We start from the raw sequence: 14178 nt of genomic DNA, 5'->3' as shown, positions 1-14178 counted from the left end.
GAGTTTCAAGGCTCTTAATCAAATGTTGTAGTATAAAGGATGTCAAACCAGTTCTAAGTGATTATGATGCAAAGAGAATGCAAGACCTTGCTTAATCTAAGTGCTACCAGTTCTTGAGATGATTTTAAACTAGATTTCTACCTAAAATGCAATAAAGGACAAAGCTTTCTTTCTTATAAGATGGGAGAACTCATGGGTTATGGGAATTGATCTTGGGTGATCAAGATTCAACCTAAAGGTGTCAACTTTCAACCAATTTATATCTACCTTAGACCTAGACACAATCCTAAGCAAACTCTATCCCTAGATGAATGCTCATTTACCTAGATAACTCAAGCATCAAATTCCTTTGGTTGAATGTTATCTAAGTAATCATTAATCTCAAGTCTACTAGCCATCTTAACACCTTTAACAACAAATCCCTTTGGTAAAGAATGTTAAAAGCTTAGGAGAGTTGGTTCAGGCATTTCATCAAACACCTTCCGGGTATGAAATGCCTAGAGCTCAACTTTAGAGAGGTCAACTCTAAAATTGCATTAAAAGCACTCTACTAGCAAGGAACAAGATTGATCTATACCTAAACACCTTAGATTTAGCTTAATCACCCTTAATCTCCCTAACCCATGAATCCAAAGATGACTACTCACTAATTGTCATGATAGACCCAAGAATCAATGATGATTTGGTGTTAATCATGATTAGTGATCAATATAATCTAAGAAATCACACTCAAAGTTCTTTGTGATTAGATAGAAAATAAGATAAGATCCTAACTTTAGGATTACAAGAGTATTTATATGTCTTTGGAAAACCTAATGGTTTCCATTAAAAAGTCTAAAAAGCCCTTTTAAAACATTAAAATTCGACTAAGATAAAGAATGCTCGGAGCGGGTGCATGACCTCGCTCCCGTAGGTCGCTCCAAAGATCACCTCCACTTCTTCAAATTGCGCGCGGGGTCATGACCTCGCTGCACCAGGTCGCTCCACATCTGGAAAGTTGTCGACGACATGTTGAGCTCGGAGCGGGTGCACTACCCCGGTGCAAGAGGTCGCTCTAGTACAGAGCGAGTGTCATACCTCGCTCCCGTGGGTCGCTCTACACTTCACTCATCCAGAGCGGGTGCATGACCTCGCTCCAGTAGGTCGCTCCAGCTCCTCTACTCGCCCAATGATCCTTTTCTACTTCTTTTTTGAATCACAATGCTCCCAAACATCTCCAATCACTCCATAGCACTCTCCAACATCTAATAAGGGCAATGCATGCAACATAGACTCTAAAGATGCTTAATTCCTAATCTATATGATCAAAATGTACAAGATATGAAGGCTAAAAACATGTAAACATGCAAGATATCACTATGTAAACAGAAGTCAGAATCAAGATTTTAGCAGCACTATACAAAGGAAACTGTAACACATTATTAATGTTTTTCACTATATGTCATAAAGGAATAATAAAAATCAAGAAATCTATTGAAATTTATAGATTCGAATCTGTTTCTTATATACAAAGTACCTTTGCTTTAAACTTTTCGAATGATCAGATGAGCTCCATGTTGTGGGAATGTTGTTGCAGCTGGGAAAGGAGCATGAGTATACGATGGAGATAGCTCTACACTAAACCTTTGAAGAACCGTTGCTACAAAGAGCTTAGCTTGCAACATGGAGAAGTTCTGACCAATACAAGTCCGAGGTCCAGAGCTAAACGGCAAAAAAGAGAGTCTTCCTTTGGTTGCACTTGCAACTCCATTGATGAATCTTTCGGGCTTAAACTGTTTCACATCGTCTCCCCAAAGATCAGGATCATGGTGCACCAATAGCATTGGTATTGTGATCACAACTCCTTCGGGTAAAGAGAATCTCTCTAGCTTCACTTCTTGTTTAGTTATCCGGCATGTGAAGTAAGCTGGTGAATAGAGTCTAAGCACTTCATGCAGGATCATTGATACCTAGTAATGGCACAAAATCAAAAGAAAAGGTTATAAACAACCATTTTTATTTCTAGTGTGTGGTTTGATCGGTTTTGAAAATGTTTGCTTACAACTTTCAAGTGGCTTAACCCTTCAAAATCTGGCTCATTGTTACCAAATGCCTTAGAGATCTCGTCTCTTGCTTTGTTTTGCCAGTCTTGGTGTTGGCTTAGAGCAACAAGAGTCCAAAGAAACAATGAAGAAGTCACGTTTTGACCAGCTAGATAGAAAGCCTTGCAGTCATCTATCAGATCATCGAGACTAAGCCCTGAATCTGGTCCTTGTTCTTTTACTTGCTTTGTATTTGAGTCTAACATGGAGCACAACAAGTCGCTGTTTTTGTCAGTAGCTCTTCCTCTTTTTATCTCCTTCTCTTTTGTTTCAATCATATCTTTAAACATAGCCCTCATGTCCCTTTCAGTTTCTCTCAACCTCTTGTTGAACTTTGTTGGCAAATATCTGCAAATTGCAAATACAAAAAAACTGATATTAGTATTAGAATAACTTGAAAGTGAGATGTGTATCCTGTGGACAAGCTATTATTAGCAGTAAAATTTGATTATGAGGTGAAATTTGTGAATTCAAACCGAAAAATATTATAAAAGTTATATTCTGATAAAGGTTAGTTGATTTATATATATATATATATATACTATCGATTTAGATAAATCTTATTTTCATTTGAGATATGTTTAATTCTTATGTATAATTCACCAAAGAGGCAACTCATATTTCTTTCTCTAATTCGACAATAAAAATCAGCAAGATTAGCTTTACGGTTCCAGACTCGGTTGATAAATTAAAAAGAAAAGACATTTTGCTTACTTTGATCCAGGAATGTAGACAGAACGAATAGCTTGGAGACCAAGATCGATCTGTTCTTGTTGGATTTCGAAGATCTTGATGCCATCTTTGTAGGAATCACCAAAAGAAGCACGAGCAAGCATGTTTCTTGTTAAGTCATGACAGTAAGTCCATGAATCAAGTTCTACTGTTCCTTTTGCTGAAGCTAGTTTATCCCATTCTTCTAGCATCTCTTTGCAACTCGAGTTGAATGCTGGAAGGATACTCTGTACATTTTGGAAACAAGATATTAAATATAGTTCAATTTGAAAAAAAAATAAAACTAAAACCATTCATACAAAACTTCGCATAAATGGAGATTTATATATAACCTACCAATGATTTTTTTTGTTAAAAATAATAAATGCAGGTATATAATATTGATAAATGGCAAAAAAGTTGATGTACTTGGACATTTTTTATTTTTTAAATATGATTTCACCTTTTTGTAGTGTCTTTTTCTGTTATTTCGCTTTTAGACTTTTTATAGTTTGGTCGGTATTTGGTGGCGTGGCGTGGCTTCTAGTTATTTGCGAACTTTTTCTTTGTTTGTTCTTTTTCTTTAAATACGTTTTTGTAAAAAAAAAAATGTTTGGAAACATATTGATTAATAATCATTTAAGAAGATTTAAATAAATGTTTTCTATTTATTTATTGTTGTTTAAATCTCTCAACCACCAAGACTTCTTTTAAACTCATCTAGCTTTTTTTTCGGAAAAGAGGAAAAAGAGAATGAAACTGATGAGAATCTAAAGAATGAGACGAAAATGACGTCCATAAAGTTCACATCGTGGTTATGAGAGTCAAAATGTGCAGTGTGTATATTCATTTATTAATTTACCAAAAACAAAATTGTTAAAAATACCTTTAAATTGTCGATACGAAAAGCAGGATTAAGAATGCTTCGATGTTTGGACCATTCAGGACCTTCGTGATTGAGAAGACCACTGAGGAAAACATGACTATGTGATCCAATCTTTGGTTTTGGAAAGAGTTCGTGTCTTGACATTATCTCTCGTAGTGTCTCTGGATCCATTACTATCACGTTCGGGTACGGTCCGTACCATGTGAAACACTTCTTCCCTGTTAAAACAAATAGTATATAAATTATTTATTACCATATGTTATAGTTTAAGTTTAACTATATTATATCTGCATATGAAACAAAACTCACACAAGAATGTACTGGAGACAATATATGATATGCTAAAGAATATTATTATTGTATTATTTGTGAGCTAGATTTCGATTATAACCAGAGATAGATATCAGATTTAGATCTTAATTATGCAATTATGCAAATAAATATATTATAATATATATACACAGCTAACTCTTTTAATCCCTGGCTCTGAATCTCTCAGTTCATTTCATTCCTTGAAAAATAGAAATTCAAGATGAAGAAGATGAGCAACTCTTAACCAAATGAATACAAAAAGACGAATCTAACAAAAGACCAGGTCTAGCTTGGTTTTATATAGTTAGATTCACATCTTCTTCAGATAGTCATACTAAAAACAACACTTTAAAGCTTGAGAATTAAGCTGAGTTTGATGTATCATACCATGATTTATAACAGTGTGATGGATAAAAGGCATCATGCGAGGGACAAAATCAGCTGTGAGAGGAAGAGGAAGAGAGTGAGCAACTTGATCCATCTGATTACTCTCTCTCATGTCTCCCATCAAAATTCTGTAAGAATTCCCAGAAAATCCTTGTTTCTTCAGATATTTCTCCAACCTCTTTGGCCTTAACCAAACCCAGTTCACAGCTCTCCATACCCAATTCAGTATCAAGACCAAAAACCCGATCAATAACACATTCTTTACTGAAATTATCTCAATCATCTTGTGTTCTTGATCTATGATGAAGAGGAGAGGAAGAGAGAAAGAAAGGAGACAAGAGTATAATGATGATGCTTAAAATTTCATCAGTTGACTATATATGTTGGAAGCAGCTGTATATCTCTCTATATATATGCCTGAATAGATATACTGTATAATAAAAATGTGATAAAACTTGTTTGTAGAGAGAAGATATATGTAATAACTCGCTGTATGTGCAACTGGCAACGAATTTATAACAACAAGTTTCTGGTGTATAATTTCCAAAAATTTAATTTTGTCTTCCTTTCCTTACGCTACATGCATGTGGCTTTATTGCATGAGTATTTAGTGTATTTTTATCTTTTAATTTTAATATATACTCTATGATACTTCTATATTTACTTATCCTTTTCTTGTTGGTGTCTGTTTTTGTCGTAATTGCCTACGTTTGAGAAAGGAGAATTCCCACGCAATTCTCACCTTAATTTAATACTTTATTTGTTTTATCCCTTTCAGTTTTCTTGAGCTATATTCAGGTAGATGATTTGAAGCGAACCTTGAAATTTACTACATTTAAAACTTAAAAAGGTAACTAATTACCAAATATATTGATTTGTTAGTGTTAAGTTAATTTAATCGCAGACAATAAATATGAAACCAGGTGGCGTTGTTCTTTGGAGACGCTGAATAGCAATGTCAACTCTCTTACGAAACGCATGTGATATATAATATCAATAATAGTATAAGGTGATGTTCGTCCAACCATATCAATTAATTTTAATTTTAATAATATAATGCACTTACGCGTAGACTAGGGTCATTATCATTTACTAAACTCAACGTAAGACAAAGTAGAGCTACCGGCTACGGACGTTGTTGGTTGATTAAAATAGTTATAACGTAAGCTTATTTGATTAGCTATACTAGTTTATTCTTTTGTTCAAGAAATAATAAATAGACTTGGATTAAAGAACTTGTCGCGAAGCTAAACATACTTTACTTATGAGTTATGAACTTATGAGAAGTATTCATAAAAATCCTTGAAATAAATAAAAGTAAATAAGCATACTACCTGAAATTAATATTATGTAGTGGAGATTAGAAAAAAATATACGTTAAGAAAAGTAAAGAAGTTTAGTCATGTTTAGGGAAGTAATTTGCATTGTTCAACCAATGTGTGCCATTATATGCGTCTACACGTATTTCTCTACGTCCCTGGATACAAAGTTTAGTAATGAATTCAATATTGTAACAACATGTTTGAAAAGCTTACTAAAAGTCTAGTCATAGTCAGATCGGCCTTTATTATGACATTTGAAAAGGTGGTCTTTATTTGTTGTAGTCTGAAATCCCAAATATGTGTCGTTTATACAGAATAATTGGGATTTTGTTGTATTGGTTCAGACAAAACATAACAATTCTTCTTTGAAAACAGCTGAGAATGTGTATATATTGTTGCAAAAAAACAAAAGTTGGTTAGAGAAAAGAAATTATTCATAATTTTCTTGACTTTGTACCAATTATACTGTGTGAACAAAAATATATTGACTTTCATCAGAAATAGAACCTTGAAAATGTGAGAAATATATTATGAAAAGTTAAAATAATCACCACAATTATCAATTCTAAGAAATTAGAAACGAGGAAACTATGTGGATTAAAAACGCATACCTAGTACCTATATAATATTAAGAAAACTAGATTGTGAACATTTTAGTTTTATAAGAATAAACCAGTTTAGTTTTTAAGAATAAAATATTAATGATGAAATATTTCTGTTATAACAGTGCATTTTAGTAAACCTTGTAATCTGTTTTTCTTGGAGGTCTAATATTCCCTTCATTTTGTCTCCAAAATATTATTTTTCTTAAATCATCTTCAATGGTTCATTATATTTTTTTTCTAAAATATAATAGTACTATTATAGAGTAACTCTATAATAGAGTAATTATATAATATAGTTAGATTCTAATCTAATAGTACTTTATTTTAAAATGAAAATAGAATGATAAAAAAAATGGATAGTAATCCATCCTTTATTATACGATAGAGTAGAAAATAGAATTAGGTTGAAGTATTTTTACTTTAACCTCTATTTTAGAGTGAGGTTAGAGATATTCTTACTAAACAATTGTTATTCATTCGGAGTCAATAGTTTCATGACACTAACTCATGTTCAAGGTTAATATTGGACGCAATCAAATAAAACAGTAGTTTTAAATTCTCAAAATTTTAACAACTAATAGACGTAAATATAGATTTATAAATTATAAAAATATTATCAAATTTTTACGAAATTGTCTATAGCATGTTGGGACAAGAGTAGCTGTATTAGTGTTGACATGAAGTAATAAAAAGCAAGAGTAAAGATATGAAGAACCTGATTGATCATGGACATGAGATCATGGACAAGAGATCATGAACAGGAAATCATGGACAGAAGATCATGGACAGGAAAACCGAGGCAATGAATGAGTTGTGGAGACTAATATGGACGTTGAGAACCTCTAAGAAGTCAAGGTAACCAGTTTGAATTCAAAAGAAATGATCTGGTTTGAATTAGACAAGATGAAGTCACATGTGTTGCTTTGGAGAAGCAGCTGGACTTGTTACTTTCACTCAAGCAGGCTGTGCATGTTTATCTTGCATAGTAATTGCTTAATCATGTGTATTGCCTATTTAAAGGCTTCTCTATCAGTTGTAACAAAAAATCAAGTATCAATACAAGTTTCTCTCGGTCTAAATTGGTGGTTCTCTCTCTCTATCTTGTGTCTAAATGATATCTTGCATATTTGCATTGTTTTACCCATTCATTCATAAACATTTTCATCATATAGATTAGGATTTAGACATGTTTAGGTTGCATTTTGCATACATGAGTCTCTATTAGGTACTGGAGTACCACATGAGGTTATTTGGAGCTCGAAAGAGGTGAAAAGGTGACCATTGGACGAACCAAGCATGGGAGCGACCTCCCGGAGCGACACCACGAAGTCGCTGTGTCCCACTTCTCAGAGCGACCTAGCTAGAGCGACCCCATGAAGTCGCTCGCCATATTCATCCCGTAGGAAGCCCAGAGCGACGCACCGAGGTCGCTCGCATCTCACACCCCTCTCGGAGCGACCTCCCAAAGCGACACCCCGAGGTCGCTCGCGTCTCTATGGCGAGACGACACGAAGCGAAGCCCGGAGCGACCTCTCAGAGCGACCCACTGAGGTCGCTCCCGAAGGCCGGAGCGACTTGTCGGAGCGACATGCCGAGGTCGCTCCGCGTCTATTGTTGGGTCGATTTCTATTTTACCTAAGGGCCTTTTGGTCATTTTATTATGCACGTTTTACATTTCAAAAACCTATGTTTTAAACATCTTTTGTAGCCACCAGGCAGATTATCTTTTATCTTTTGATCTATTGAGAAATACACAAGAACTCTCTTGAGAAGTTCATCTCCTGGATTTTGATTTGTTATGTTCTTGTGTTCTTGTTGATTTCTTATCTATTTCTCTACATGGTTAATCTGAAATCCAATATGGGTTTAAGAGGAATCATGGAGATTAGTGAGTAATCACCTTTTGAATTCATGGGTTAGGGAGATTAAGAGTGATTAGGTTAGAGCTAGGATGTTTTAGTGTAGATCATTCATATTTCCTTGCTAGTAGAGTAATCATAATGCATCTTCTGAGTTGGCCACTCAGTTGTTGATCCTTAGGCATTTCTCACCCGAAAGGTGTTCGATGAAATGCCCGAGACAACTCTCCTAGGCTTTTAGTATACTTTGCCAAAGACAGTTGTTGTTAAAGGTGGTAAGATAGCTATTAGACTTGTTAGCAATGATTGCTTTCATATTATTCAACCAAAGACATTTGATGTTTGAGATGTGTTAGCAAATGAGCATTCATCTAGACATAGAGCTTGCTTAGAATTGTGTCTAGGCTTAAGGTTGATAGTTTGATTGATCATTTGCCATCCTTAGTTCGATACTTGATCACCCAAGGTCTAATCCCTATGCCCATGAGTTCTCTTTTCCCTTAGTCAAGAAAGTATCATTCTGTTATTGCTTTTTAGTTTTAGTCATAGCTTAAAACTCATCTAAATCATTGGTTGCACTTAGATTAAGTGAGTACTTGCATTCTCAGTGGTTTGATATCCCTCAGAACTGGTTCGACAATCTTTTATACTACAACATTTGTCTTAAGAGCCTTGAAAACTCCTAACATCACTAAACAATATTCACAATGTAGAGAGTTAAACATTATGGTTTAGAGGCTGCCTTAACTCTTTCTCTCTTAAGGCAGCCTAATACTTGTAAAACTCAGTCTAAACTCTTCTTTATCTCTTTTTAAACTATAGCTTACTGATTCTAAATCTCATTCATCTTAAGTGCACAAACTCTAAAGTGTTGTGTGACTTCTCAAGGATTAGATTCAAACTAGAGATTCTCTACATTATATAATCAGTTTACTGTCTAGAATTCTTGATTATATTTATGCTTTGTGTGAGGATTCAATCACAAGTTGGTTGTTTCTGATCTTGAATGGTGAGTTCCTGTTGTGTGGTTGAAGGGGATTCAGTTACAAGTTAACTGAATACTCTCTTGACATGAGTATAGTATATCTTGGAGGTGTAATATTTCTCATATTTTATCTCATCTAATGTGTTTTTTTAATCTTCCTTTAGTTGTAAACATATTATTAAGCAATCGTTATTAATTCAGAGCCAATGGTTTCGAGACAGCAAACTCATGTTTACAGGCATTACAAAAGTTTCGTTTTACTAAGGACATAGGGTTGTTGGGCCCACACCCACACAACAAAAGAGTTCAAAAAGGAAGAAGATGAGAGATCACGTGAGACTGTGAAAGTTACAAAGAAATAGCACGTGAGAAAGTTATGGGCTCTGAAATACAAATAAAAACGCCCATCTTATCTAAAAAGCCCAAACGAATTGTTCATATTTATACTCCGATACGCTTCGACGTCGGCGAGTTGCAATAAAAATCATTCGCAGAGCTTTTCGGATCTGTTGATTCGCCATGGACGAGTATCAAGAGATGGAGAGGTTCGGCATGGAGAACGACTTCGAAGGAGGCCGCTGGGAGAACGGCGAGTTCGTATACGAAAAGCGGAAGGAGAAGCGGAAACAAACCAAGCACGACGCTACTTACGGAGTCTTCGCCGAGAGCGATTCGGATTCCGACGATTCCAGCGGCGGAGGAGGTCGGAGGAAGAAGAATCGCAGGGATCTGGATTCGGGAAGGAAGGCCGACTTAACCAAGCCTGTCAATTTCGTTTCTACAGGTACTGTTACGCCGAATCAAGAGGTTGATAAGGATTCTAACGATGAGGAGGATGATATGGTTGTTGATGATGATAGTGAAGTTAGAGGTGGATTGGGTGCTGGAAGGTCAGGTTTAGGGTTAGGGTTTGGGGGATTAGGTTTTGATGATGAGGATAGTCTTTTACCTGGTGCTTTTGGGAAGAAGATAGCTGAGGGGGCGAAGATGAGAGAGAAGGCTAAGATGGAGAAGAGAGGTCAAGAGGGTGGTGCAAAGGGAGGGAAGAAGGAGGGTTTAGGTGGTGGTGATATAGGTAAGTTTGAGAAGGCTACTAAAGGAATTGGTATGAAGCTTCTTGAGAAGATGGGGTACAAGGGAGGTGGTCTTGGGAAGAACCAGCAAGGTATTGTGGCTCCTATTGAAGCTCAGCTGAGGCCGAAGAATATGGGTATGGGGTATAACGATTTCAAGGAGGCGAAGTTGCCTGATTTAAAGAAGGTGGAGGAGAAGAAGACTGTTACGGTTGGTTGGAATGATCAGAGTCATGGTGATAGAGGAGGGAAAAATCTCTGGAAGAAGAAGAAGGCGAGGAAGGAAGTTTATGTCACTGCAGAGGAGCTGTTGGAGAAGAAGCAGGAAGAGGGTTTTGGTGGTGGCCAGACCATTATTGATATGCGAGGACCACAGGTTCGGGTTGTGACGAATTTGGAAAATTTAGATGCAGAGGAGAAAGCAAGAGAAGCAGATGTTCCTATGCCCGAGTTACAGCACAACTTGCGACTGATTGTTGATTTAGTCGAACATGAAATTCAAAAGATTGATAGGGACTTGAGGAACGAGAGAGAATCAGCCTTGAGCTTGCAGCAGGAGAAGGAGATGCTTATAAAGGAGGAAGAGAAGCAAAAAACGCACTTAGACAACATGGAGTATATCGCAGATGAGATAAGTCGAATCGAATTGGAAAATACGTCTGGGAGTTTGACGCTTGATTCACTTGCTAATCGGTTCGAGGACCTGCAGACAACCTATCCTCATGATTACATGCTTTGCAACTTGTCAACCATCGCTTGCTCACTGGCCTTGCCTCTCTTTATCAGAATGTTTCAGGGTTGGGACCCTCTTAGGGATGCAGGGCATGGTATGAAGGCAATATCTTCTTGGAAAAAGCTTTTGGAAGTCGAGGAAAATCAAAATATATGGGTAATCTCAACGCCTTACAGTCAACTAGTCTCGGAGGTAGTGTTACCTGCTGTGCGTATAGCTGGCATCAATACCTGGGAACCGAGAGACCCTGAGCCGATGCTTAGATTCATAGAGACATGGGAAGATCTGCTGCCTTCATCTGTCATGGATACGATTTTGGACACAGTAGTGCTGCCAAAACTGTCGACTGCTGTGGAATATTGGGACCCACGAAGGGAAGTTGTTGCGATCCATGTTTGGGTACATCCTTGGTTGCCAAGACTTGGTCAGAAGTTGGAGTTTCTGTATCAGATCATTCAGATGAAACTGAGTAATGTTCTTGATGCTTGGCATCCTAGTGATCCATCCGCCTACACTATTCTCTCTCCATGGAAGACGGTTTTTGATGCTACAAGCTGGGAACAGCTTATGCGACGTTACATAGTCCCCAAACTTCAGCTGGCCTTGCAGGAGTTTCAGGTGAATCCGGCAAACCAGAATTTAGACCAGTTCAATTGGGTTATGAAGTGGGCATCTGCAGTGCCGATTCACCTAATGGCTGATCTGATGGAGAGGTTCTTCTTCCCGAAATGGCTGGATGTGTTGTACCACTGGCTGCGTGCCAAACCGAGGTTCGACGAGATCCACAACTGGTATTACGGCTGGAAAAAGTCATTCCCGCAAGAGCTTTCAGCAAACGAGAGGATCCGAATCCAGTTGAAGCGTGGTTTAGATATGTTGATGGAAGCTGTTGAAGGAGTTGAAGTGTCTCAGCCAAGGGCGAAGGCACAAGAGCAGAGACACTTTGAGCCGGCTCGGGCTCAGGCTAAGGCTCAGATGGATAGCAACGAGGTGCTGAGTTTGAAAGAAGTGTTGGAAGTGTTTGCGCAAGAGAAGGAGTTGCTGTTCAAACCTAAGCCGAATAGGATGCACAATGGTCTTCAGATTTATGGGTTTGGGAATGTGAGTGTGGTGATAGACTCGGTGAACCAGAAGCTGTTGGCTCAGAAAGATGGAGGGTGGTATCTTGTAACTCCTGATGACTTATTGAGGATGCACAACAATGCAAGTGTCTCTGGAAAACGTTAGGCTTTACACTTTTTAATTAATGTAAGGTTCTGTTGTATTGCTATCACACTTGGTTGGCAAATAACTTTTATAAGTTTACATCATTTTTCTCTATGTTTCGAAGGAGTTCATACAAGAAGTACGAAGATAATAAAAATACAGAACACAATGTTTATCGGCATCTATACAAACGTTCTGAATCAACCATAGATATAAACGAATGATCATCAATCTTCTGCTCCTTTAGATACACCAAGAATAACAGCGATCGTGGCAAGAATAGCCTGAAAGTGTGTTTAATACATATCTCAATCAATTTGATCAGAGCCAGATTGCAATCCAAGGACAAACATGAAGAGAGACTGTCGGATAACTTACAGCAATGGTGCAAGCAATGTAACCTGGTTTCTCCCTGTGGTCAACCCTCCTTCCAACTATCATGATGCCCATTCCGACATACCAAGGGATCCCTCCAAGGAAAAAACCAACTATGAACCTTCAATAAGGATCAAGCACAAACTCTATATGAGATACCAAACAAGCAAGATCTTTGTTTGAAAGTTGTTGCTAGTGGGACATTGTTAGAAAAAAATAAGTGTAGCTGCCATGTGAAGACAGAGAGAGAGATGAAAAAGGAACTTACAAGAACCATCCAAGACCAATTCCACAGCAAGAAAGGCGGCGTTGTCTCACAGTCACAGGTCTTCCTTCACTACTTCAGCAATGCCATATACTTGACAACAGTAAAGAATAAACATAAGATTGGACAAGAAGAAGAGAGAATGAGAAATGACACAACTTCCCTTGTGGGATTATTACACAAACCGAAACAAACTAACAGTTACTAGAACTCAAAAGCTCCAAAATTTAAACTATACTTTGGCTTGTGACTAATGCCATTCAAAAGTCAGCAACATACTGTTAATCAAACCACTCCTAAATTGCATCAAGTTTCCAAAATCTTAATTCTCCAAATCTGTAAGAAAAAAATTTGGATCAGCACATCAAATTCAGCAAAGAGAAGCTACCTGGAACAGAATGATAACCATGGACGTAATGAGGAGCGGAGGAATCGTAAACTCCAGGAGGCGGTGAAGGTTGAGGATAATTGGAAACACCTTGAAACGTACCGTATTGATGATGATGATGATGCTGGTTAACTTCTTCCTCAGCAAATCCTTTGCTTTTATCTTCTTCTGCTTGACCCATCTTTCTTCTTCTTTTTTTTTCGTCTCGATCGTTCTTTCTGACTCGGTCGAGATGGAAAGTGTTGCCGCGTTGAAGTCTTTTTTTAAAATCAGTTATTTTATAATTCGCTTATAGACCCCGGGATAATGTGTATTTTCCAGTATGGACCCAGAGTTTTTATTATATGCCTTGACAGCCCACATACTACAATGTTTTGAGTAAATGTGTTTAATAAATAAGCTTAATTATTTATATTTAAAATATTTATGTACAGATATTAAGAAACTTTTGTCATTCGTATATATTAGATTTTAGAGTAAAATTCATCAATTAAAATTTTAAATATCCATTTTAAATACATAAACAAAAAAACTAGAACATCAATAATTGAAATCCAAAGGGAATATTATTTATAGTTTCAAAAACCTTATGAAAACATGTGGTGTGTTATGATGACTATTAAATTCATCCATAGAAGCTTCAAGTTTCATTGGAAGGATTAATGGAATTAACTAATTGCTCCTAATCATTTAAGTTTTATGTTGATTCCCTTCCATCCAACTAATTAATCATAAAAAATAATAACATCACCTTCAATTATTTTGTTCTTATTATTCAAGTAGAAATCTGTCTCTATAAGCAATTCGCTGTCGTTGCCTTCATTTTTTTCTTTATTTGAATTTGGTAATTAGTCTTTTGTCAACTATCAATTTCGTTGTTAAGCTTTATATTACTTTCAATGAGTGGAACTTGTTTTCTCTTCTTTTCTCCACGTCTTTAGTGGAGCCTTTTGCCTTTAATTCTCAGTCTTCAAAGAAAAATAAACCTTG

The 14178-nt window shown here is 36.7% G+C and overlaps 3 protein-coding genes across 5 annotated transcripts; 1 reads left to right on the top strand and 2 right to left on the bottom strand.

The window, feature by feature from the left end:
• Window positions 1–716: 716 nt before the first annotated feature.
• On the bottom strand, window positions 717–7366 carry LOC103842814 (cytochrome P450 72C1). 3 transcript variants are annotated; one of them, XM_033280248.1, is made up of 6 exons: window positions 4378–7366; window positions 3679–3896; window positions 2796–3040; window positions 2042–2429; window positions 1517–1949; window positions 717–1296 (listed from the first exon to the last, which is right to left on the bottom strand). In XM_033280248.1, the coding sequence occupies exons 1-5, from the start codon at window positions 4658–4660 to the stop codon at window positions 1524–1526; spliced, it is 1560 nt and encodes a 519-aa protein (XP_033136139.1). In that variant the 5' UTR covers window positions 4661–7366; the 3' UTR covers window positions 717–1296; window positions 1517–1523. The 3 variants fall into 3 exon arrangements, with proteins under 3 accessions (XP_033136139.1, XP_033136140.1, XP_009117728.1); XM_033280249.1 differs by having other exon boundaries at window positions 717–1244; XM_009119480.3 differs by having other exon boundaries at window positions 724–1949.
• A 2238-nt stretch (window positions 7367–9604) lies between these two features.
• LOC103842813 (septin and tuftelin-interacting protein 1 homolog 1) lies at window positions 9605–12274 on the top strand. The gene has a single exon (XM_009119479.3). The coding sequence runs from the start codon at window positions 9668–9670 to the stop codon at window positions 12179–12181; it is 2514 nt and encodes an 837-aa protein (XP_009117727.1). The 5' UTR covers window positions 9605–9667; the 3' UTR covers window positions 12182–12274.
• Window positions 12178–14040, bottom strand: LOC103843166 (60S ribosomal protein L18a-like protein). The gene is made up of 4 exons (XM_009119873.3): window positions 13164–14040; window positions 12804–12875; window positions 12539–12656; window positions 12178–12444 (listed from the first exon to the last, which is right to left on the bottom strand). The coding sequence occupies exons 1-4, from the start codon at window positions 13367–13369 to the stop codon at window positions 12388–12390; spliced, it is 453 nt and encodes a 150-aa protein (XP_009118121.1). The 5' UTR covers window positions 13370–14040; the 3' UTR covers window positions 12178–12387.
• Between the last annotated feature and the right edge of the window lie 138 nt (window positions 14041–14178).

The sequence above is a fragment of the Brassica rapa genome, chromosome A09, assembly GCF_000309985.2.
Source record: "Brassica rapa cultivar Chiifu-401-42 chromosome A09, CAAS_Brap_v3.01, whole genome shotgun sequence".
Lineage (NCBI taxonomy): Eukaryota > Viridiplantae > Streptophyta > Magnoliopsida > Brassicales > Brassicaceae > Brassica > Brassica rapa.
Note: the sequence above shows the minus strand (reverse complement) of the source record. Positions and strands in the feature narration are given on the sequence as shown.

What these genes read in the sequence shown, in the direction of transcription:
- LOC103842814 (XM_033280248.1), bottom strand. Translation starts at nt 4,660, where the DNA reads ATGATTGAGATAATTTCAGTAAAGAATGTGTTATTGATCGGGTTTTTG. An exon ending in TCACACTGTTATAAATCATG is followed by an intron (nt 3,897 to 4,377) that starts GTATGATACATC and finishes TTGTTTTAACAG; the next exon opens with GGAAGAAGTGTTTCACATGG. An exon ending in GTCTACATTCCTGGATCAAA is followed by an intron (nt 2,430 to 2,795) that starts GTAAGCAAAATG and finishes TGCAATTTGCAG; the next exon opens with ATATTTGCCAACAAAGTTCA.
- LOC103842813 (XM_009119479.3), top strand. Translation starts at nt 9,668, where the DNA reads ATGGACGAGTATCAAGAGATGGAGAGGTTCGGCATGGAGAACGACTTC.
- LOC103843166 (XM_009119873.3), bottom strand. Translation starts at nt 13,369, where the DNA reads ATGGGTCAAGCAGAAGAAGATAAAAGCAAAGGATTTGCTGAGGAAGAA. An exon ending in TTCTCTTTGCTGAATTTGAT is followed by an intron (nt 12,876 to 13,163) that starts GTGCTGATCCAA and finishes GCATTGCTGAAG; the next exon opens with TAGTGAAGGAAGACCTGTGA. An exon ending in ACATTGCTTGCACCATTGCT is followed by an intron (nt 12,445 to 12,538) that starts GTAAGTTATCCG and finishes ACACACTTTCAG; the next exon opens with GCTATTCTTGCCACGATCGC.